The following is a 25,623-nucleotide window of genomic DNA, read 5'->3' as shown; positions in this document are numbered from 1 at the left end:
AAAAATAGAAGATAAACATTTGTTATGTAATATGAATGTAAACACACATCTATATGTTAAATATGTGATTTTTTATTTTGGAAAAATTCAAACATACATACATAGGGCATTATAGTGAGTTCCACATACTAGTACATAACTTTATCAATTATCAAATGATTACAGTCTTGTTTTGTCAATACCTCTGACTTCTCTGCCTATATTTTGAAGCAAGTAACTGCATGTGTAAATACTGTATGTTAGAGACACACACATTCACAATAAAATGCACTAAAAATAATGTTATGAACAAAGTGTTATAAAAGCCCAAAAGGAGTGATCAATTCTCTCTTGGGTAAGAGGAAAAATTCAGAGAAATTGTTGAAAGATAAATGACACTTGACCTATACTGTGAAGGATGGGTAGAAATTTGCCAGGTAGAGAATGAAAGAAAACACATTCTAAGCATTTGTGCAATATGAAGAGAGGGGTACAAGTGTGGAATCATGAATGAGGGAAGACAGAGAATAATGTATTTGAATATTGAGGCGCTTTGGAGAAAGTTGCAGAAGATACAGCTGGGGAGGTAGTCTGTGTTTATTCTGGGAAATTTATGATTATCATTTATGTAGAAATGTTCTACATTTTTATAAATATAAACTGCTTTTTCTATATTTTTTAGATTTATGAAGAAGTCCAGTTTTTAGTATGTCAAAATCAAATGACTCCTTTTTTTCTTTGGATAATTTGTTTTTTGAAAAACTGGATGAAGCTGAAAAGTAAGTCTGCCTTAAAGAATGATAACAAAGTATATTGTTTTAGGCATTTTTTTAATTTTTAAGGGATTTTAATTTTCTTATGGTAAATATATGTTAAAAATAGGGATAAACAGAATGATGTTTTAGGTATATGTTTGATAAACTTGAAACTCAGGTATAAGGGAGTAGCTGAAGTTTAACATCTTATATGTTATAATTTAAAAAATAGAGTCTTGCCTATTTGGCTTTTATTTATTTGAATTTCTGTTCCAATTATCTTTGGCTAAGGTAAAGACTAGAAGAAATGGTGACACATTTTAAAAACAGAAAGGGTAATATAAGAATGGAGAATTGTCTTTTATGGGTTTTCACATGTGTATTGCTCTCAATTCTAACACTTCTGTATATTTTTTCATTTGTATTACCCTTTCAAAATGAAGCATTGAATAAATTGCAGGCTTCATTTATTCTTTCATTCATTTAAATATTAATTCAAGTATTTATTGAATGCTAGAAGGAATATAAAAAGGTTGAAGCAGACTTTTGCTTTAAAAAACCCCTTAAAATCTACTTGAGGAAATTAAACACAGCTACATAAATTTCATTAATAAATAATGTGAGCATGTAATTTATCATTTATACTGAGACACTTTTAAGGGTGAAAGAGTTGCATCCAAATGGGACAACCAGAGTTAATCAGGACTGGTCTGGGCAAATTGGAACATATGTTTGGCATTCTAACAATACAAAGTCAAAAAAAGAGTGCATGGCAAATAATAAGCATATAGATATATGCTTATATATACACACATATATATATATGTGCATACACACACATATATACATATATTAATATAATGAAATTTTAGATTTGGAAGAAAACTTGGACCAGAGTGATCAGGTCACACATTATAGTAGTGGTAGGAAACTTGAGGAAGATTTGATAAAAAGAAGAAGAAGGGGGGCATTTGAAGGCAGAGTGTAGCAGCAAGAGAAAAAGAGGGAAGATGGGATGATTCATAGTATTTTTAGGGGATAGTGTATAGAGAAGTTTTCTGGAATAGAATATTCATAATGGGATAAAAAAGCAGTGGGAGATATTACTAGAAAAGTAAGCTAAGGATAAAGGTTAAATGCCAGAATGAGGATCTTGGACATGACTCTCTATGTGTTAAAAGCCATGGAATTGAATCAACAAACATTTATTATATAATATGCCTAATTGTACAAAGCACTGTGTTCAGTACTGTCCATATAAATGGGAATAGAAACAAGACCCTTAGTGAACAAGCAGCATTGTTCCCTCTTGAACCCCTTCTACAATGCAGCAATGTGGGTTGCCCTGCCCTAGTGAATACCTAAGGCTCTGCCACTTATTACGTAACAGGGCACCTAGACAAAAAAAAGGGGGCCCAAATGAAAGAACAGATCAAAACTCCAGAAAAAAATACAACTAAGCAACGAAGAGATAACCAACTTATTAGATGCACAGTTCTAAATACTGGTAATCAGGATGCTCACAGAATTGGTTGAGTATGGTCACAAAATAGAGGAAAGAATGAGAGCTATGCTAAGTGAAATAAAGGAAAATGTACAGGGAACCAACAGTGAAGTGAAGGAAACTGGGACTCAAATCAACGTTGTGGACCAGAAGGAAGAAGGAAACATTCAACCAGAACTGAATGAAGAAACAAGAATTCAAAAAAATGAGGAAAGGCTTAGGAATCTCCAGGACAACTTGAAATGATCCAATATTTCCCCAATCTGGCAAAGGAAATAGACTGCCAGGAAGTCCAGGAAGCTCAGAGAGTCCCAAGAAGTTGGACTCAAGGAAGCACACATCAAGGTACATCATAATTACATTAGCCAAGATGAAAGATAAGGAGAGAATCCTAGAAGCAGCAAGAGGAAAGGAGACAGTTACTTACAAGGTAGTTTCCATGAGACTATCAGCTGATTTCTCAAAAGAAACCTTGCAGGCAAGATGGGGCTGGAAAGAAGCATTCCAAGTCATGAAAGGCAGTGACCTACATACAAGATTGCTCTGTCTACCAAAGCTATCGTTTAGAATGGAAGGGCAGATAAAGTGCTTCCCAGGTAAGATCAAGTTAAAGGAGTTCATTATCACCAAACCTTTATTATATGAAATATTAAAGGGACTTATCTGAGAAAAAGAAGATAAAAATATGAACAGTAAGATGACAACAAACTCACAACTATTAATAACCAAACCTAAAAAACACACCCAAAAGCCAACAACTAGAACGGGAACAGAATCACAGAAATGGAAATTACATGGAGAGTTATCAGAGGGGTAGGGGAGGTGGGAATGGGGAAATGGTACAGGGAATAAGTACTGTAAATGGTAGGTATAAAATACATGGGGGTGGTGGTTTAGAATGCTATAGGAAATGTAGAAGCCAAAGGACTTATATGTACAACTCATGTACATGAACTAAGGGAGGGGGAATATGGATGTGAGGGGGTGTGCAGGGTGGAGGGGAATAAAGGGGGGGGAATGGGACAACTGTAATAGCATAATCAATAAATATATTTTTGAGAAAAGCAAGGCCCTTAAACATTTGCAATCTAGAGGAGGTAGTAGATCTATTTATCTGCTTATCTATTATCAGCCATCTTTCTATTATCACTACAAGGAGGATTGTGATAAACATGGTAGGTTCAAATAACAAGGAGAGGTAAGGGAGAAGAAAACCTTAGAGAACCAGGGAGATTTCGTAAAGGTAGAATTTGAGCTAGATTTTAAATTAATGTATGTTCTAGTGCCTAGGAAAGTGCCTGACAGTTCTCAGTAAATAATCGTTCAGTGGACTGAGTGAATAAAACAGTTGAACTTCTATAGGTAGATATGATGGTAGGGTTAGGTACAGGAACAAGCTGAGTAAAGGAAACATTTTTTAATAAAAATGAGGAGAGACAGAGTGTATTATCTGTATACACATAGTTCACTTTGGTCTGGACTATAAGCCACATGTAGGAGAGTTAAAACTGTAAGGTGGTCTTGGGCTACTTGGAAATTTGGCATTATTCAGATACCACTGAGGGATTTTGAATGGAATAATATGATGAAAAACAATTCCAAATTAATGTGATAGGAGTGTGTAAATTATATTAGAGAGAAAGCCTGGAGGTGGTGAGACCAGTTGTTATCAACCAAATACAAGTTGACTAGAGCCTTGATTACTAGAGTGACAGTAGAAATACAAGAAAATGATGAATTCAAGAAAATGTACAAGGTGCAGTAAGACCTGGTAGTGTCTGTATATACTGGGTAAAAAATTATACTGCGGTTTGGTTCTGAGTGGCTGGGGAAATGATGGCATCTCTGGAAAATAGGGAAATCATGAAGATATGACTTTATGGGAAGGCTGAGCAGTAGAGCTAGATGTGTGTTTATTTTTGTTTCTTGTTAACAGCTTTCTTGGATTTTCTGGAGTAGTCACTGTGCAGAAGAGTTAATATATTAGGCCTACATTGTTACCCTTGAAAAGGCCTGCTTGCCAGATGCTTTTGGCTGGAGTTGAAGTTTCCCACCATTGACTGATAACAGAGTGGCTTACAGTTTATACAATATGGTTTATTCTGAACATTTGCTTTGCTTCTGGGAATCTAGAATGTGTCAGAGAGGGAATACCCAAGTGACTAGTCCCCAATAAAAAGTCCTGGGCATGGAGACTCTAGTGAACTTCCCTCATTGGTATCATTTCACAATGTGCTTCTGGGCGGAATTAAGCACATCCTGGGTTATCACAGAGAACCATTGGAAGCTTGTTCCTGGTTTCCCCAGAACTTCACCACATAGTCAGGAGGTCTCTGTATCCATGAAACTGTGTCCAATTTCTTGGTTTTATTTTGTTCTTCAGATTCCACATGAAACTCTGGTATTTATTTTGTCTGTCTGACTTATTTCACTTAGTATAACACCCTCTAGGTCCATCCATGCTGTAGCAAGAGGTAAGATTTCATTCTTTTTAATGGACAAGTGATATTCCATTGTTTATATGTACCACAACTTTTTAAATCTACTTGTCTATTGATGGGTACTTCCATGTCTTGGCTATTGTAAATGATGCTGCAAAGAACATGGGGGTACATATATTCTTTAGAATTAGTGTTTTGGGTTTCTTTGGATATATACCCAGAAGTAAAATTACTGGGTCATAAAGCAGTTCCACTTCTAATTTTTTTTAGGAAACTCTATACTGTTTTCCACAGTGGCTGTACCAATCTGCATTCCCACCCAATAGTGCACTAGGGTTCCCTTTCCTCCATATCCTCGCCAACACTGGTTTGTTGATTTATTGATGACAGCCATTCTGACAAGTGTGAGGTGGTATCTTAGTGTTGTTTTGATTTGCAGCAAATGCTTTGGCCTTTTGTCAGACAATCAGACAAAGTCAGATAATGTGTTGTAGATTTTTGATTTGGAAAATATAGCCACAGTAACTATATGTTGGGTGCTATGAGATGCAAAAAAGTAGAAGACTAAGTCTCTCACTTTTAAGAGTTTGAAATTCTAAATGAAGAGATAAGAAATCATAAAATTCTTGAGTCTCGGCATAGGAATTACATGTGGTGCTTTTCTCAACTTCATTTCCTATCACCTAACACTTATCTTTTTGTTCTCATGAAAGACGAGCCATCTTTGATTGGAAGAAAACATTAAAGCGTTATCTGTTAGTAGGGTAACAGGTGAAAGATAAGGGGGTAGTTACCAATGCCAACTGGATGGCAAAAATCTCATCAATTACTGAAAGTACAAAGTGATTGTGAGTTTCAACTCTTTTCTTGGATTTTCTGTGGTTTTCAGATGGTTCTGGGCCAAGAATACTTGAGTTAGAACACTGATTTGTAATAGTTCTTTAGGAATACTCTAGAATACTAGTAATGGTGTCTTTTACACTGATGATCCATGATTAATCATGAGGTATGTCAAAAGTAATTGTCACTTGTTAAGGTCCTAAAATTTCAGAATGATTTACTGCTTTTAAACAAATACTGGAACATATTTAAGATTCCTGTCCAAAAGCATTTGAATTGGAGAAGAGGAGATGGAGTTAAAGCCATTATTTATGTAGCATATTTCACATAGTAATTTCAATCACACAGTAATGTCATAAGGAAAAAAAATCAAGAGCACTGCTATATTGGGGTAAATTAAAGTTAACACATTAAGTTTATAGGATACTTAAGAGCCTGTGATTGGTGTTTAATTGATAAATATATAGTTCCTGATGTTATTATCTTATTAACATGTATATTTACATTTTTATATTTTATATAGCTATTCAGACAATGGAAAATCATTGGATTGGTTTCCCCCACCTGCTCCATTGGTTTCAGAAATTCCAGATACTCAGACATTAGAAGAAGAAATAGAAAATCATAAACCATTAGGTATATTATCATGTTTGTTGTGAAGCCAAACCTACGCAATGTAAAAAAATTTAGTAACATTAAAATGTTAATTTCTTTTATTTTTAATGGGATAAGATGAAAGTTACAGACTTATTCAGAATAGTGCTCACCAACTCTGAAAATCTAGAACATTTTCCGTCTCTATATATGCGTATGCATACATATGCATATTATATGCATATAATATAATATATAACCATTTTATTGTTCTTTGAGTTTTGTCTCCTCTTACCATTAAAACTATCATTGCTATTTAGTTTTTGTCTTGTTCTTTACCAAAGGTATAATTCTTTGGTTTAAGAAACCAGATTTCTGAAATATATTGAGTGAAAAAGACAAGATGGAGATGATCGTATGTAGTTTGATACCATCATTTTATGAAGCTAAAAAACAAGTACACTCAAACAGTATATGTGGTCTAATGTAATATTGTTGGCAGAATTTGTCTTTTTAAATTGAGTGGTGGGTTCATGTGGTTCATGCATGTACATTATATTATTGAGCTTCATAATTTATATACTTATAAATGCAAATGTATATTCTCTTTTATGTACCAAAGAGTATACAGAATTTTATATATATAAAATTGTGTTATATGTGTGTGTGTGTGTGTATGGTAAAGCAAATTTAAGCCCTAGTAAGCTTCCTCCTCAGCCTCTCAAAGATGCTTGTATTAATAAAATATCTTTGAAGAAACCTTTACAAATTTGTCACCTTGATGAAAGCATTCCTTTATCTTGATTTTAGAGGCAATATCAAAGTTAAAATATTGTGTATTTCAATACTGAATTATATTCATTGACATTATATATGGCTGGTCATTATATTTCCGTATATAAATTACTTACATAAATTTTAAAATCTTTATAATTACTTATAAAATTTTGAAATTTTTTATTAAATTTTTCATTATTGTTTTGAAAATTTGATTCCATGGAGAACATGTAGTAATTAACATATTCCATTTTTGTAGGTATGGGAAAGAGGCAAAAAATGTTAACATCAAATTTAAAGATAACTGATGAAAGCACAAATTATATTTCACCAACACAAAAATTCCAATTTGCCTTTCCCTCTAATAATTATGGAGAAGATGGTGTAAATTTTGGAGGGACAGATAAAAATGGTTTATCACATGTTTCTGGCAAGCTGACATATGGTTCTTCTCAGAAATTCAAAAATCACTTTGGCACTGAGATAGCACCTGAGAAAAATATTCCGGATGACACAAAATTAATTAATTCTGCAGAAGAAAAAGGAGAGAGTGCATCAGTCTGCCGAAAAAGGTAATTAATTAAATGAAATAACATTCAGTGATAAAGTTGAATAGCTATGTGTTTGTCCAAAAGTATGAAATATGTTTTAATCTGAATGAGAAAAACACCAGTAAGAAATAGAGTCTATTATGAGCCAGACATTCTGTTAACTTTGGGATTCTAGTCATAGGTTCTTGCTTTAGAAGAGTTTACAATTTAATGGGGGAAGGACTGATAGTAAATAATTAAAAATAATAGTACAACAATTATTTTTCATGAAGAATATGGTTAGAGCAGAGGTTCTCGAACTTTATGTTGTTATGACCCCTTTACACTTAAAAATGATTAAGCATTTTCAAAGGGTCTTTGTTTATATGGGCTATTTTTAATATTTAAAAATTAATGCTTAACCATATTAGAAATTAAAGCTAAACATTTAAAAAATACTTATTTACTAATTCATTTTAAAATAATAAACAGTTGTTAATCTAAACAGTGTATTTTATTAAAAATAATTATTTTCTAAAACAAAAAAATAATTTAGTGAGACGAGTGGTGGTGTTTTATGTTTTTGCAAATGTTTTTAATTTCTGGCTTAATATACTTGGATTCTCATATTTGCTTTTGTATTCAATCTGTTGTAATGCCACACAACCTGGAGCCTCTGGAAAACTCCATGTTAACTAGTGAGAGAATGAGTGAGAAAAAGGCAAGTAATGCCTTAGTAGTATTATGAAAATAATTTTGATCTTATGAACTCCCTGAAATAGACTCTACTATCCTTTGAGAACTGCTGTTTGAGCATATAACATGGGGACCTAATCTGCTTTGGACTGTCAGGGGATGCTTTCCTGAAGAAGTGGTATTTAAACTTAACTTTAAGGAAGAATAGAATGAAATTAAATGCAAATAAAGGAGTATGTTCCAGACAAAAAGAGTAGTGTGTACAGAAGTCCTAAGCTAGTACAATGCCTGGCCTATTTTTGAAAAATTTCCTTTTTTTAAAGTAAGAGAGAAAGCTGAGAGGTTAGATATGGAGGGGTCAAGTCATTCATAGTATTGTAGGCCAGGGTAAACATTTTATACTTTTCCATAAGGCAGTGTTTCTTAAACTGTGACCCATGGATCTACTGCAAAAGAATCGCCTAGAATGCTTATTAAAAATTTGAATTCCTGGATACTACCTTGGCCTTACTGAATCACAGTCTATATGAAGGGTGGGATGTCACCAAGGCATCTTCATTTTCAACACATTTTTTCGAAGATTGTTATATACAGTAAAGTTTGGGAACCATTGGACAAGGTCTTGGTTTTAAGCAGAGCAGTAAAATTAGATTTCTCTTTTTATTTAAAGTCTACTGTGGCCCCAGTATGATGAATTAGAAGGGAGCTAGAATACATTCTGAAGGGCCACTTGGAAGGTTATTTTATTAGTCTAGGTAAGAGAATGGTAGCCTGACGTAGGATTGTGGTAGTAGGAATGAGAGAGTTCAGAATTATTTAGAAGATCGAATGCCACAGGACTTAAATGATTATTGGATATAAGATCCAACTTCTAGGTTCTGGTTTGAGCCGGAATGATTAAGGATGGTAGTGCCCTTTCATAATATACCAAACTGAAGGAAGAACATGTTTTGGGAAAGATGAGCACAGATTTGGACATTTGATCTTTGGTGCTTATAAATTACCCCAAAAAACAATTGGATATTTGAATTTATGATTCAGAAGAGATCTAGTTGTTAGTTTTTGTTTTCTCTATGACATAAGAGATGAGATCATTTGTGGAGCTTGAGGGGAAAAGTGGAGGTAATGAGCAAGTATGAGAAAAATGAGAAACAGTTGGGGGGAATGGGAATGCAATCTAATTAGAATAATGGTAGGATTGTTAGTGTAAAGGGCTCAGTTGAGATTGATGTCTGTGAATATTTTGACACAGCTTTATTAAGATATAATTCACTTATAAAATTTACCTTTTGAAGTGTACAGTTTGTGGTTTTAAAAGTATTCAGAGTTTTACAACCATCATTACTATCTAATTTTGAAACACTGTAATTTCTTCCAGTGAAACTCTATACTCATTAACAGTTACTCTCCATTCCTCTCCTCCCCACAGTCCTGGCAGTCACAAGTCTTTCTGTTTCTATTGATATAGCTATTCTAGACATTTCATATAAGTGGGATAATTAAATATCTGATTTTTGTGTTTGGCTTCATTCACTTGGCATACATTTTCAAAATTCATCCATGTTTTTTCTTTCTTTTTTATTATTTTTATTTAATTCTTGTTCAAGTACAGTTTTCTGTCTTATATTCCCAGCTGTGCCCCCCAGTGCTCCCCACCTCCCTCCCATTTTCACCCCCCACCTTAGTTATTGTCCATGTGTCCTTTATACTTGTTCATGTGAATCCTTCCCCTTTTTCCCTGTGAGTCTCTCCACTCTCCCCTCTGGTGCCTGTCAGCCTGATCTGTATTTCACTGTCTTTGGTCATATTTTGCTTGCTTGTTTGTTTTGCTGTTTAGATTCCTGTTAAAGGTGAGATCATATGGTATTTGTCTTTCACTGCCTGGCTTATTTCGCTCAGCATAATGCTTTCCATCCATGATGTTGCAAAGGGTAGGAGCTCCTTCTTTCTTTCTGCTGCATAAAATCCCATTGTGTAAATGTACCATTGTTTTTTGATCCAGTCATTTACCAATGGGCATCTAGGTTGCTTCTAACTCTTGGCTATTGTAAATTGTGCTGCTATGAACATCAGGGTGCATAGGTTCTTTTGGATTGGTGTTTCAGTGTTCTTAGGATATACTCCTAACAGTGGAATTGCTGGGTCAAAAGGCATGTTCATTTTTAGTTTTCTTAGAAAATTCCATACTGTTTTCCATAGTGGTTGTACCAGTCTGCAATCCCACCAACAGTGAACTAGAGTCCCCTTTTCCCCACAACCTCTCCAGCACTTGTTGTTTGTTGCTTTGTTTATGATGGCCGTTCTGACTGGTGTAAAGTGGTATCTCATTGTGGTTTTAACTTGCATCTCTCTGATAGCTAGCGATATTGAACATCTTTTCATGTGTCTCTGGATCCTCTGTATGTCTTCCTTGGAGAAGTGTCTGTTCAAGTCCTCTGCCCATTTTTTAATTGGGTTGCTTGTCTTCTTTGAGTGGAGTCGAGTGAGTTCTTTGTATATTTTGGAGATTAAACCTTTGTCTGAGGTATCATTGGCAAATATGTTTTCCCAAACAGTTGCTTCTCTTTTTATCTTGATACTGTTTTCCTTAGCCATGCAGAAGCTTTTAATTTTGATGAGATCCCATTTGTTTATTCTTTCCTTTATATCCCTTGCTCTAGGGGACGTATCAGTAAAAATATTGCTGCGTGGAATATCTGAGATTTTCTTGCCAATGCTCTCCTCTAGGGCTTTAATGGTTTCACGGCTTATATTTAAGTCTTTTATCCACCTTGAATTTATTTTGGTGTATGGTGTAAGTTGGTGCTCAAGTTTCATTTTTTTGCATGTAGCTGTCCAGTTCTCCCAACACCATTTGTTGAAAAGGCTGTCTTTACTCCATTTTATGTTATTGCCCCCTTTGTCGAATATTAATTGACTGTAGAGAGTTGGGTTTATTTCTGGGCTCTCTGTTCTATTCCATTGGTCTATGTGCCTGTTTTTGTGCCAGTACCAGGCTGTTTTGATTACAGTGGCCTTGTAATACAGTTTGATATCAGGTATTGTGATCCCTCCTACTTTGTTCTTCTTTCTCAAAATTGCAGCAGCTATTCGGGGTCTTTTCTGGTTCCATATAAATTTTTGAAGTGTTTGTTCTATGTCTGTGAAATACGCCATTGGTACTTTAATAGGTATTGCATTGAATCTGTAAATTGCTTTGGGTAGTATGGACATTTTGATGATGTTAATTCTTCCAATCCATGAACACGGTATATGTTTCCATTTATTTGTGTCTTCCTTGATTTCTTTCTTCAGTGTTGTGTAGTTTTCTGCATACAGGTCTTTTACCTCCTTGGTTAGGTTTATTCCCAGATATTTTATTTTTCTTTTTGCTATATCGAATGGGATTTTTTTCCTGATTTCTGCTTCTGCTGCTTCATTGTTGGTATACAAAAATGCCTTTGATTTCTGGATATTAACTTTGTATCCCGCTGTTATGCCAAATTCATTTATTAGTTCCAGCAGTTTTTTGGTAGAGGCTATAGGGTTTTCCATGTACACTATCATGTCATCTGCAAACAATGCCAGTTTTGTTTCCTCCTTTCCGATTTGGATGCCTTTTATTTCCTTTTCTTGTCTGATCGCTGCAGCTAGAACTTCTAATACTATATTGAATAGAAGTGGTGAAAGTGGGCAACCTTGTCTTGTACCTGATCTTAGTGGAAAAGCTTTTAGTTTTTGCCCATTGAGTATGATGTTGGCTGTAGGTCTTTCATATATGGCCTTTATTATATTGAGGAATGTTCCCTCTATTCCCACCTTGCTGAGTACCTTTATCATAAATGGGTGTTGTACCTTATCAAAAGCTTTTTCCGCATCTATTGATATGACCATGTGGTTTTTGTCTTTGCTTTTGTTTATTTCGTGTATTACATTTATTGATTTGCGTATATTGAACCATCCTTGCATCCCCGGGATGAATCCCACTTGGTCGTGGTGTATGATCTTTTTGATATATTGTTGGATGCGATTTGCCAATATTTTGTTGAGGATTTTAGCATCTATGTTCATCAGTGATATTGGTCTGTAATTTTCTTTCTTTGTTGTGTCTCTATCTGGCTTTGGGATTAGGGTGATGCTGGCTTCATAGAAAGAGTTGGGGAGTTTTCCCTCCTTTTGGATTTTTTGGAATAGTCTGTGAAGAATAGGGGTTAGCTCTTCCTTAAAAGCTTTGTAGAATTCTCCTGTGAAACCATCTGGCCCAGGGCTTTTGTGTGATGGGAGTTTTTTGATTACTTCTTCAATTTCATTTGCTGTTATTGGCCTGTTCAGGTTTTCTGCTTCTTTTTCATTGAGTTTTGGAAGATTATATTTTTCTAGAAATTTGTCCATTTCACCCAGGTTTTCAAATTTCTTGGCATACAGTTCCGCATAGTAATTTCTTACAATCCTTTCTATTTCTGTGGTATCAGTTGTAATCTCTCCTCTTTCATTTCTGATTGTGTTTATTTGTGTCCTCTCTCTTCTTTTCTTAATGAGCCTACTTAAAGGTTTGTCTATTTTGTTTATCTTTTCAAAAAACCAACTCCTGGATTCATTGATCTTTAGAATTGTGCTTTTAGTCTCTATGTCATTTAATTCTGCTTTGATCTTGGTTATTTCCTTCCTTCTACTAGCTCTGGGTTGTCTTTGTTGTTGTTCCTAGAGTCCTTGCAGGCGTTGGGTTAGGTTGTTTGTTTGAAATGTTTCTATCTTCTTTAGGTAAGCCTGTATTGCTATGAACTTCCCTCTCAGGACTGCCTTCACTGTGTCCCATAAGTTTTGGGTTGTTGTGAGTTCATTTTCATTTGTTTCCAGAAACTTTTGGATTTCTTCCCTAATTTTAATCTTGACCCATTGGTTGTTTAATAGCATACCATTCAGTCTCCATGCTTTTGGGTGTTTTGGGTTTTTTCCTTTGGGGTTGGTTTCCAATTTCAGTCCCTTGTGATGAGAGAAAATGCTTGGTATGATTTCAATTTTCCTGAATTTATTGAGACTCATTTTGTGTCCTATCATGTGATCTATCTTGGAAAATGTTCCGTGTGCATTTGAAAAGAATGTGTATTTAGCTTCTTTGGGATGAAGGGCTCTATATATATCAGTTAGGTCCATTTCTAGGGTATCGTTTAATGCTGCAATATCTTTGTTGATATTTTGTATGGAAGATCTGTCCATTTTTGACAGTGGGGTGTTAAAATCCCCTACTATAATTGTGTTGCTGTCAATATCTTTCTTGAGGTCCTCTAGGATTTTCTTTATATATTTGGGTGCTCCTATGTTGGGTGCATATATATTTACAATGTTAATGTCTTCTTGGTGGATTCTTCCCTTGAGTATTATGAAGTGACCTTCTGGGTCTCTCTTTATGGCCCTGTTTTTGAAGTCTATTTTGTCTGATATGAGAATTGCTACCCCGGCTTTTTTTCTTGTCCATTTGCTTGGAAAATTTGTTTCCAGCCTTTCACTTTTAGTCTGTGGTGGTCTTTTGACCTGAGGTGGGTCTCTTGTAGGCAGCATATGTGTGGGTCATGCTTTCTTACCCTTTCAGCTATTCTATGTCTTTTGACTGGAGCATTTAATCCATTTATGTTTAAGGTTATTATTGAAAGTCACTTATTCATTGCCATTTATGTACCTGTGTTCCTGTCCATCTCTCTTTTCCTTCCTTTCCTTAAAGCAGCCCTTTTAGTAATTCTTGTAGAGCTGGTTTGGTGGAGGCATATGCTTTTAGACTTCTTTTGTCTTGGAAGCTCTTATTTGGCCTTCTATCTTGATTGACAGCCTTGCTAGGTAAAGTAGTCTTGGTTGTAGGCCTCTGTTGCTCATTACTTGGAGTATTTCTTGCCATTCTCTTCTTGCTTGGAATGTTTCCATTGAGAAGTCAGTAGCCAGCCTTATTGGGGCTCTTGTATATTACTTCCTTTTTCTCCCTTGCTGCCTTTAAGATTCTCTCTTTGTCTTGGAATTTTGCCATTTTAATGATGATGTGTCTTGCAGTAGGCCTCTTTGGGTTCCACCTGATTGGGATTCTCTGTGATACCTCGTTTTGTGTGACTATTTCTCTCTCATCAAATTAGGAAAATTTTCCATTATTACTCTTTCTAATAGGTTTTCTATCCCTTGTTCTTTCTCTTCTCCTTCTGGTATTCCTATTATTCGAATATTATTACATTTCATATTGTCTTGCATTTCTCTTAATCCCTCCTCATTCTTTCTGAGTTTCATTTCCTTTACTTGTTCTGTCTGGGAAATTCTTTCTACTCTGTCCTCTAACTCACTGATGCAATCTTCTGCCTCATCAGTCCTGCTTCTCATACCTTCTACTGTGTTCTTCAGTTCCAGAATTATATTCTTCATTTCCTCTTGGCCTTTGCTGATGGTTTCTATTTCCTTTTTCATGTTGGTATAGTTTGCAGAGAGTTCATTGTAGCTCCCCTGTAGTTTCTGGTAGCTCGTGATTAGCTCTTTGAATTTCCTGATAACCAGTGCTTTGAATTCAATATCTGATAGTTGACTTGTCTCTATTTCATCTAACATTCTTTCTGAGGCTTCCTCCTTTTCTTTCATTTGGGGATTGTTTCTTTGTCTTCCCATTGTTTGTGATACTCTTCTTGTTGGTCTCGGCTTCTTAAATTGATCTGTTCTGATTCCCTGGGTTTATGGTGTGAACTTCTGTGGTAGAATACCTGTGAAATTCAGTGGTTCAGTCTCCTGCAGGTATCTTGATGTTCTCTGCTTACACCTACTCCTTTTTTTGTGCGTGTGTGATCAGTTGGAGGGGGAGGCAAAATGGTTTATGACAGCAGAAGAGTTTTTTATGTTGTTTACAGTCACAGTTGGTAGAGATGAAATAGACAATCTTTCGGCTATGTGTAGTGTTAACCATACTCTTCGATCCAGCTTGCCCCTTTTAAGAAAGAATGGACAGAAGATAAGTCTCTTGTTGGGAAGGGAAGGCTTGTGAGTTGTATCTAGAAAGTAGTGAGGTTGCGGTGGTCAGATTTTGAGGTAAGGTGAGAGTAAAGGATAGTAACTAGGTATAGCGTGTGAGCAAATAGAGTTAATCACTACAGTAATAGAAAATTCATCCATGTTTTATTGTGTATCATTACTTTATTCCTTTTATGGCCAAATAATATTCCATTGAATGGATATACTACATTTGTTTATCCATCTATCAGTTGATGGACATTTGGGTTGTTACCACTTTTTGGCTACTATGAATAATGTTGCTGTCAACATTCATGTACAAGTTTTTGTGTGAATATATGTTTTAATTGTTTTAGGTTTATTCTTAGAAGTGGAATTGCTGGGCCATATGGTAACTCTATATTTAACCTTTTTTGAGAAACTGCCAAATTGTTTTCCAGAGTATCTGCACTACTTTAAAATTCCATTAGCAATATATGAGAGTTTCAATTCCTCCACATCCTTGCTATCCTTCGTTTTTGTCTTTTTTATTATAGTGAATGTGAAATGATATCTTACTGTGGTTTAGAATTGCATTTCCCTAATGACTAATTATGTTGGGCATCTTTGAATGTGATCATTGGCTATTTGTGTATGTTCTTTGGAGTAATGTATATTCTAATCCTTTGCCTGTTTTTTAATTGGGTTATTTTTTCTTTCATTATTGTGTTTCAAGAGTTCTTTATATATTCTGGGTAAAATTTCCTTATCAGCTATATGATTTGCAAATATTTTCTGACACTGTGAGAGTTGCTTTTCACTTTTTAAAAAAAAAATTATCTTTAGAGAGGAAGAGAAGGAGAGAGGAAGAGAAATATCAATGTATGGTTGCTTCTCGCGTGTCCCCTGCTGGGAACTGGCCTGCAACCCAGGCACGTGCCCTGACTGGGAATTGAACCTGAATCCTTTGGTTTGAAGGCCCGCACTCAATCCACTGAGCTATGCCAGTCAGGTGCTTTTCACTTTTTTGTTGGTATCCTTAGCAGTATGAAAGTTTTAATTTTGGTGAAGCCCAGTTTACCTAATTTTTTGTTGTTGTTGCTTAGGCTTTTGAAGTTGTATTCAAGAATCCATTGCCTAATCCAGGGTTGTGAAGAGTTACATTTTCTTCTAATAATGTAAATTTCTCCTACATTTTCTTCTAAGAGTTCTATAGTTTTAGCTCTTACAGTTAGGTCTCTGATCCATTTTGAGTTAATTTTTTTGTATATATGTTGCAAGGTAAGAGTTTAACTTCATGCTTTTACATATACATATCCAGTTGTTCCAGCATTATTTGTTGAAAAAACTAATTTTTCCCCATTGAGTGCAATAGCACCCTCATTGGCAGTCAGTTGACCATGAATATAAGGTTTTCTGATGCAACCAATTCTCTGATTCTCTGATACTAGTGGGTGACCAATAATTAAATTTTCACACTAACTCCAGAGTTAGTTAGTGTCAGATTCCACAGATTAAGGTTTTAGTCCCACAAGACTGTGCCACTTCATATCCCAGCCACAGATAGGGTACCAAGTTACTCACAATTCTGCCTTGCAGATTACAAATTTGGGGGTTCTCATGACCCCATATTAGGTTCATTCGTTTTCTAGATGACTCACAGAACTCAGGAAAAACACTTTACTTACTTTTACCAATTCATTATAAAGGATACAATTTAGGAACAGCAAAATGGATGCATACGCAACGTGTGGAGAGGGAGGGTGCACAGAGCTTCCTTGCCCTTTCTGAGTGTGTTACACTCTCAGTACCTTGATGTGTTCATCAGTCCAGAAACTCTCAGGAACCCCTGTTATTTCTGCTTTTTTTTTATTCATGGAGGTTTTATTACATAGGTATGATTGATTAAATTATTGGCCACTGGTGATTGAACTCCAGCCCCACCCCCTTCTTAGAGGTCAGTGGTGACATCTAAGTCACATACCTGTCATTGAAAGTCTCTGCTGGAAGTCTCAAACCTGTAATTGAGGTTTTGTCTTTGTGGCATCAGCCCCCATCCTGAAACTTCATTAGCATAAACTCAGGTATGATTGAAAAGGGCTTGTTATGAATAATAAAAGATGCTTCTGTCACTCCTGTCACGCAGGAAATTCCTAAGGTTTTAGGAACTCTGTGCCAGGAACTAGAAACAAAGACCAAATTTATATTCCTCATTATACCACATAAAGGCTTATTTCTGGACTCTCAATTCCATACCATTGATCAATGTCCTTATGCCTGGCATAGGATATATCCCACACTGTCATATCCCTCATGTCTCAATTGCTTTGGCTTTATAATAGGTTTCAAATTGGGAAGTGTGAGCCCTCCAGCTTTGTTCTTTTATTGAAGATTGGTTTTGGCTAGTCTAGGTTCTTTGCATTTTCATAAGAATTTTAGGATAAGCGGGCCAATTTCTACAAAGAAGCTAGCTGGGATTTTGATAGATACTATGTTGAATCTGAAGATCAACTTGAGGAGTATTACTATCTTAATAACAGTAAGTTTTCCAATCTGTGAATATGTGATATCTTTCCATTTATTTGTTTTATTTTCTCCAGTGATGTTTTGTGGTTTTAAGTAGACTGCTCTTATACTTATTTTGTTACATTTATTCCTAAGTATTTTATTTTTTGATGCTCTTATAAGTGGGATTTAAAAATTATTTTTCAGATTGACCATTGCAAGTATATAGAAATACAACTATTTTATATATTGATCTTATATCTGCAATTTTGCTGATTACTCTACATTTTAATATTTTTCATCTACCTAATAGTTGTGCTTTTCTTGGTAGTGTTTCCACTGCTTGGTTGAAATTTTTTTAAAGTAAATTTCATCTAGGATTGAGGTTTTGCAAGATAAGTATGATAAATAGGATCAAGGGAAGCAGAATTGAGGATATTATTTGAGAGTGGTTGAAGAGACAGGTTGTGAATTCTAAGTTCATTAAAGGTGGATGAGAAAGAGAAAGGGAAGGTGTTTTGGGAGAAAATAAAGAGGTTACTTACAGTAAGTTTTTCTTTAACTTAAGTGGTTCCTTGAGCAGAAAAGCTAAAAGGATAGGAGATTATAGTCAGAAAATGATATATCAAAATGATTGATTGGACAGGAGAAGCAATTCTGGATAATGACAGTGTCTAAGGCAGGAGTGTCAAACTCATTTTCACTGGGGGCTACATCAGCCTCGCCAGCCATTGCCTTCAAAGGTCCGAATGTAATTTTAGGACTGTATAAATGTAATTAATTACTCCTTAACGGTTAAGCGAGAGTACATTGCTGCCACTGGGTAGAAACAATGTGCCCGGTCAGATAAGACAATGAGGAGGGCTGGGTTTGCCCTGAGGGCCTTGTGTTTGCCACCTGTGGTCTAAGGTGAGAGAGTAAGTGACTCAGATTGTGAGAGGGAGAAAGCCACTGGAGATGAATGCCTGAGAAACTGATAGGGTAGAATTTTGAATGGGTTGTCTGTCTGAATGTTGAAGTGACCCAGATGACGTCAGAATTTGGAATTGAGAGGAAAAGATTCTAAAGTGACCAGAGGTTGATATATGATATATGCCATGTGTAGGGTTACAAGGTGGTGTAGCTAGACAGGACAGATAACTTTTGTGAAAGAATGAAAAAAATAATGATGTAGATTTGGGGAGAAGAAGACACAGATCTACCCCCAAGCACACTGGATGTAGGAAAATTAGTAGTTTCCACTTGAGTTTTTTAAGGAGCAAGAGTTTTCCATGGCAAAGCAATATTTTTATTACAACCAGGGATTAATATAACAATGAATGAAGAAGTTGAGGACGTAGGGGAAATTGTGGAGTGGAAATTCCAAAGGAAGAAAATGAGGTTCAGAGAACTTAGGTAACTAGAATGTGAATAAAATTTTTGTAGTTTGGAAAACCTACTTCAGACTCTAAAGTCACACATCTAGAAAGTGGAGGAGCTGTAGGTTTATACTCAGGTTTGTCTGATGCCAAAATCTATGCTTTTAACTTACATCACAACATATGGTGAGGAGTCATCCTATGGCATAAGTGTCTTCCTTTTCCTCAATACCATTTCATGATGGCATTCTACTATTAATATATTATTTAAGACTAACCCTCTGTTTTTGAATTTTATATCTTCAAAGATAGAACTGCTGGCATTGGAGGATGCAATCATACAGTTTGTTCTAAAATACATTTATTTCTTTCTGGTTTTTTAGAGACTAGTTCTTACATGAAACATGTTATTAAGATTTGTAGTAAATCACCTCCACTCCCAGCTCCTCTTCCTCCCTTCCTTCCTAAGTTCTCAGCCCTAGAGTCTTCACACAACTGCTGTCCCAAACAAGACTTAAAGTGGACACAGTTGTCTCTGACCAGTGTGGCTTCATTGATTGGGCATTGTCCCAAAAAGTGAAAGGTTCAGCCCAGTTTGATTTTCTTTCTTTTTTTTTAAAATATTTTATTTATTTATCTTTAGAGGGGAAGGGAAGGAGAGAGGAAGAGAAACATCAATGTATGGTTGCCTTTCGTGCGTCCCCTGCTGGGAGTTGGCCTGCAGGGAACCAGCCTGCAACCCAGGCATGTGCCCTGACTGGGAATCGAACCGCAATCCTCTGGTTCACAGGCCCGTGCTCAATCCACTGAGCTACACCAGCCAGGGCCCAGTTTGATTTTCAATCAGGGCACATGCCTAGGTTGTGAGTTCTGTCCCCAGTCAGGGAATGTGTGAGAGGCAACTGATGGATGTTTCTGTCTCACATTGATGTTTCCCTTCCTCTTTTTCTCCCTCCTTTCCCCTCTCTCAATAAATAAATAAATAGATAAGTAAATAAATGGTTTTTTAAAAAGTGGACATGGTTATAAGAAACCATGAGCAACACTTTAAAATTATGACCCAGAATCACCACTTTATAGGGATTTGTTCTAAAAAAGATTTATGGATGCAGATGTTCCCTTCAGTACAGTGATGGGAGTGAAAAATGAAAAATTGTCCACGTCCCACAGCAGGGATTCTTTAAAAATTCTGATGCACATCCATAGAAAAATGGGAAGAAGGAAGAAGATTGACTAGCAGTGTCCACCCCTGGGGAAATCAGGTTCCAGAATCCTCCTTGCCAAGATCGACAAGTGTACATACACGTATGTGCACACTGGTACCCACACATGCTCAAACACATGTGTATCTGCACACATTTCAACATACACGTGCACAGGCACACATGTGTACACAGAAATGACTAGAAAAGTGAACACCACCTGTTAGGGCACTCCTGAATGGAAGGACTTTGTTGTTTATTTAATTCTTAATTTCTTTAGAATTCCCTATTCTACCCTAATCAATAATTATTTCTTTGTAAGAGACACCTTTAAAGATAAAAACTAAATAAAATACTTTAAAAAAGACTAATAAAAAGTAATTTAGAAACTGTTCTATATTTTTATAGTACTTTCATGGGTGTCATTCCTTATGGCAAGGACCCCCAATCTTCCTCCTCCTGTCTGCGGTCACTGTTCACATTACCACCTGAGCTCTGCTTCCTCCCTACCTACCCCCACCCCCACATCCATGGAAAAATTGTCTTCCATGAAACTGGTGCCTGGCACCCAAAAGGTTGGGGACCACTGCGATTCTTTAAGACTGTTACCTGCAGTCATTCCTATTATGAGATGTGAGTGCTGTATTAGGAACCTAAATGGTCATTTCATCCCTTAGGACTGTTGTGAGCAAATTGTTTTTAGATCAGTTTAATATGATAAGTTGTAATTATAAAGATTGCTTTCCTGTATTTTCCAGAACTTTGTAAAGAAGTATTTCTTACATTAAAATGATTACTGAATAGTTTTTGGTAAGTGGGTGCTGGTTACTGACAAGATGTCTCAGTATCTGTCCAGATGGGCCTCTCTATGGGATTGACTGAATGTTCTCATGATATGCTAGTGGCTGGCTCCTCTCAGAGTGAGCGATACAAGAAATCTTGTGAAAGAGACAATGTCTTTTATGACCTAGCCTTGGTAATCACACACTTGTACTTCCACAGTGTCCTACTAATACATAGGCTAGTACTGATTTGAGACTAAAGAAAGATATAAATACCAGGAGACCAGGGTCATTGGGGCTATCTCAGAGGCTGGCTACCACAAATGGATTTATCTGAGTTTTAGGAAAGTGAAGACAAAACTCAGTGGTAAATTTAACAAGTCCTATCTTAGGAGAATGATTCTTTTTGTGTTTGAATAAACCATAATCTACAGATATTTTTAAAGGGACCAATTTTATGCTAGTTTTTACATGTTTTTCCTTTTTTTTTTTTTGCAGATTGTTTAAAATATCTGACAATATGCATAGGAGTGCTTATTCTAATGACATTGCAAACTTGGATTCTCATGTTGGCCCAGGGGAAATTGTCCAAACAGAAATGAACAAAGGGAAATCATGGAAATGTAGCAACAGTAAGCAGAAACATCAGTATTCAGATGTTAACATGTTTATAGCAAGTGATGCTTTTCCTGATTCTGAAATCAGAGGTGTATTCAAAGTACCATCTTTTTCCATTGCTACACAGCCTCATGAAGTTCAGGGTAATTCTTTGCTTTTTTCCTTGGTTTATAAAAGTATATAAAAGTGTCTAGTTTCTATTTCTTAACATAAGGAGTAATATAAAGAGACAGTAAACTTGAATAGGTTATTTATGTGCAATGTCTGCATTTCCTAATTATATTGCATTATACCTTAAACTGTGGTATAAATTTTTAACTGTGCTGTCAACAAAAAGTTATGCGAACTTTATTGAAACCGTTTTTATGGAAAAGTTTTAAAATACCATATAAGTATGTAGGTTTTTTTTTTAGGAGTAACAGAAAATGATTTGAAAGCTATCACAGAAATTCGTATCCTTCAAATTAAATCATTTTACTACTGTAGCTTTTATTTGAAATCATAACTATTAAATACTTTGTTTCATTATCTCTGTTTATTTTGGTTAACAAGAAAAAGAAGGAAAAGAGAATATTTGGTTCATTTAAAAGACTCAGTATGTGTGATAGTGCTACTCAAAGAGTGGTCTGTAGTCTGGTGCCAGTTTGTAAACTGTTTATTTCCAGTCTGTGACAAGTGCAGAAATGAGTTTATGTTACTGGCTGGTCTCTAGCATATTTACTTACAAGTTGATATAATTTCCTATACTTTGGGAAGAAAAACATATTGGAATAAACATAGGGAAGGGAAATGAATGAGAATGTGGAATACTGTAGATTGGGGGACATTTTTACAAATCTAGTGTCTTTGAAAACCTAATTTGCAGTTTATACCTATAATCTAATTTACATATTTTGAGTACATATGTGTGTTCTGGAGGTAACATCCTCTTAGCTTCTTTGATACCCTGTGTGTTATGTCTATAACAGTATGCTTATTCTATTTTATTAGAAATCATTAGTTGTCATATGACTATTTCCTTATGACCTATGGACTCCATGAAGGGAAGGACCATGCCTTATTTATCTTCATATCTCAAAATACAAAGAAAACCAGATTAAGTAACAAAAGTGTTTTTGAAAAAGTGTGTCCATGAGCAAGGTGAGGGTAAAGTATGGAATATATTTGGAAACAACAAGCATTCCAGTTTGGTTGAAATGAAAGTTATGATTAAATGGGTAGTAGGAAATAATGTTGGATAGGTATCTTAGGATCGGATCATTTAACATCATGAATACCATGGTCAAGAGGTTTTGTGTTTAGTTTTAATAAATTTATTAAGCAATGAAGAGAATCATGCACAGAATTTTTAAGCAGGTCAAGTTATATCATCAGACTTGTGCTTTAGAATGATACAATTAGTGACTCAAAAGCTAGGGAAAGCCACTTAGAACTGACAGAAAGTTATGATCTAGTTGGGAAAACAAAATGAATTTTAGATATTGGGCAGTTGAGCTAGAAAAATCTAGGGGAAAGTGATTCCAATCCCAGCTACTCTGCAGACTGAGATAATGCTGAATTTTGGTTAGAAAACACTTGCCCGATCCCTTGTGAAGAGTTGTATCCAATGCAGATAATTGAATTGCATTAGAATGGGGGGAGGGGACAATAAAAAGGTTACATATGACCATGTAATAACTTCTGACATAGCATCTTTTAGTGCTCCTGTTCAGCATATGGTCCCAATCCTGCCAGACTTTCTTCTCTGTGGTGATCAAAGTACGGTAGGAACAGAGGAAATGTAAACATTTAAAATTAATTTTGTTATCCGCACAATGGGAAATTCTTCTTATCCCTTACTGGAACTTGCCATACTATGACAGTAACTTTTGAAGAGTTTTCAAGATCTTTGTTCTGTATTTGCACAGCTGAAGTGATTCCATTGTTTAGGTTTCTTAATTGATTAAGACTATTGTCTACTTTTGTGTCCACTGTATTGTTCAAAAAGTTCATTTGCTGTCAAACTCACAGAACTGCTACCCTTCATATTTTCCAAGTGTATATTTAAATTAAAATGGAAGGCTGAATACTATTGATGATAATTTGATAGTTTGGAGATATAACTTATTTTCTGCTTATTTTTGAATATTTTACTATATTTGAATCCTTGGGACAATGGAAGTTTGGTCAGCTTGATGCTGCCACAGTAATCTTGTCATTTTCAGTTCTGAAGACATCTTCCCACCTGTAATAACACATAATTACAGTGACACTGCTGAGAGTTTGCTGAACGAAAGGAAAAATTTGATATCAAGTGTTGATGGTTATGATAAATGATGTTAGTAGCAGAGTTTTCTCATGAGTAAAAAATTGATTCTGTATCTACTCTGAATTAGAGATTCATTTTTGTGAGTGTAAACTGATGGGGAACTACCTAATGAGAGAAAAACCAGCATGACAGCCCACATGTGGGCTTGTTACAAATAAATATTTTATAGGAAGAGACATATTTTGGAGGAAAAATGAGATTCCTTTCAAAGCTGATGGATTGACACACTTTTGAAAATTACATTTTGTTTTGTCAAAAATATTCTGACATTCTGCAGAACTGAAAGTAAAATGAAAATTTGTAAATTGTTTGACTTAATCAATGCAAATGTATTAATTGGGTGCTACTGTGTGCCAGGCACTGTTCAGGTATTTTGGATATGTCAGTTAAGAAAACAGACAGTGAATCATTGTCTTTGAGGAGTTAACATTCTTGGGAGACAGGGTAACAATTGTGAGTCTATAAATAAATCATATGGTATTTTAGAAGATAATGAGTAATAGGGAGAAAGAAAAAAGTGGAGCAGAGTAAAGATGATTAGCATGGGAATGCTGAGATCAGGGACTTAGGATAAGAATTATATAATTAGTGTAGCTCTTTTTGAGAAAGTGAGATGTAAGTAATTGGAGGAAGTGAAACACCCAAGGAAATATGAAAGGAAGAACAGCTTGAACAATTTGGCTGATGTTTTTGAGGAACAGAAAAGAATTCCATATAGGTAGAGGAGATGGGTCAGTCAGGAGTAGTAGGACATGAAGTCAGAAACACAGAGGTAGAGGTGAAGGTGAGGAGGCAAGATCATGTAGGGCCTTGTAGCTATATATTCTGAGAGAAATGGGGGATTTGATCAGAGAAGTAATATGTTCTCATTTAACTTTTACTGAGAACATTTATCACAATCCAGCATTTTTTGTGTATCTTAATAAAAATATAATTGCTAAAATAAGTATAGTATTTGTATTCTGATTAGCAGCTAGAAACTCAGGTGGCAGCTGAAAAAGTATGCAGTTATATTCCTTCTGAGGGAGAAACTGGAGATGGGCCTGTCCCCTCTGTGCTGGGCCTAGATGTGTACCTGTGTGTGTGTGGGGGAGGGGGGGAGGAGGGTGTTTCTATGCCCATGTGAAAACTGATCTTTGCTGTAGTCCTGTGTAACTCATGAATGCAAGCCCTATAGCTTACAGAGCTGGGTGTTTCGGGGGCCTTAACCTTTAGCTGGGAAGCCTCAAAAGTTTGGTCACTACATGTGTAGTTTAAACCCTTTGCTCTTCAGGAAAAAGGTGGCAGTTGGGGGTTCTTTCCCAATTGTGTGGTGGTATGCTAGGGGTGGAATTTATGGTGAGAGTTCTCCTAGCCTTTCCTACCTATTTTAATGTCATTTTCTCATTTGTCCATTGTACAGGAGTCACTCAACTAGAAGTTTCAGAATTTCTCTCAGAGGAAATTGTTCTGTGTGTAGGTGTAATATTTATTGCTTGTAGGTGTGTATCTGGTGGATCTGTGAGAGGAGGGAAATTCAGGAGGCATCCTATGGTGCCATCTTAGTCCCTTCTTCTATCTGTTAATTCCTTTCTTATGATATCAAAATAGCAAGTATTAAAGCTTCATCATTAAATATTGGCAGTCAATTTTAATTTAATTTAATTTTAAAATTAAAAGTAACCAATTTTTAAAATTCCAAAATATTTGACTCCTTAATGTTATACTAAGCGGCACAATTTAGAGGTATTTTCAAAGAATTCCCATATTTCAACTATATACAGTCCAAAGCCTTTGATGATGTAAGTATTTTATTTTGATTATT

General features: G+C 35.6%; 1 protein-coding gene across 1 annotated transcript in view; it reads left to right on the top strand.

The window, feature by feature from the left end:
• Positions 1–687: 687 nt before the first annotated feature.
• Positions 688–25,623, top strand: part of HFM1 (helicase for meiosis 1) — a 95,475-nt gene continuing 70,539 nt past the window's right edge. Inside the window, exons 1-6 of the mRNA XM_037045528.1 lie at positions 688–758; positions 6,043–6,155; positions 7,150–7,462; positions 21,392–21,654; positions 21,925–21,963; positions 25,530–25,600. Coding sequence (XP_036901423.1) covers positions 688–758; positions 6,043–6,155; positions 7,150–7,462; positions 21,392–21,654; positions 21,925–21,963; positions 25,530–25,600 — 870 coding nt within the window. The remainder of the gene's footprint in view (positions 759–6,042; positions 6,156–7,149; positions 7,463–21,391; positions 21,655–21,924; positions 21,964–25,529; positions 25,601–25,623) is intronic.

The sequence above is a fragment of the Sturnira hondurensis genome, unplaced genomic scaffold (genome assembly GCF_014824575.4).
Source record: "Sturnira hondurensis isolate 20B ecotype Veracruz unplaced genomic scaffold, ASM1482457v3 Scaffold0004322, whole genome shotgun sequence".
NCBI lineage: Eukaryota > Metazoa > Chordata > Mammalia > Chiroptera > Phyllostomidae > Sturnira > Sturnira hondurensis.
This window is presented reverse-complemented; position numbering and strand designations above follow the sequence as displayed.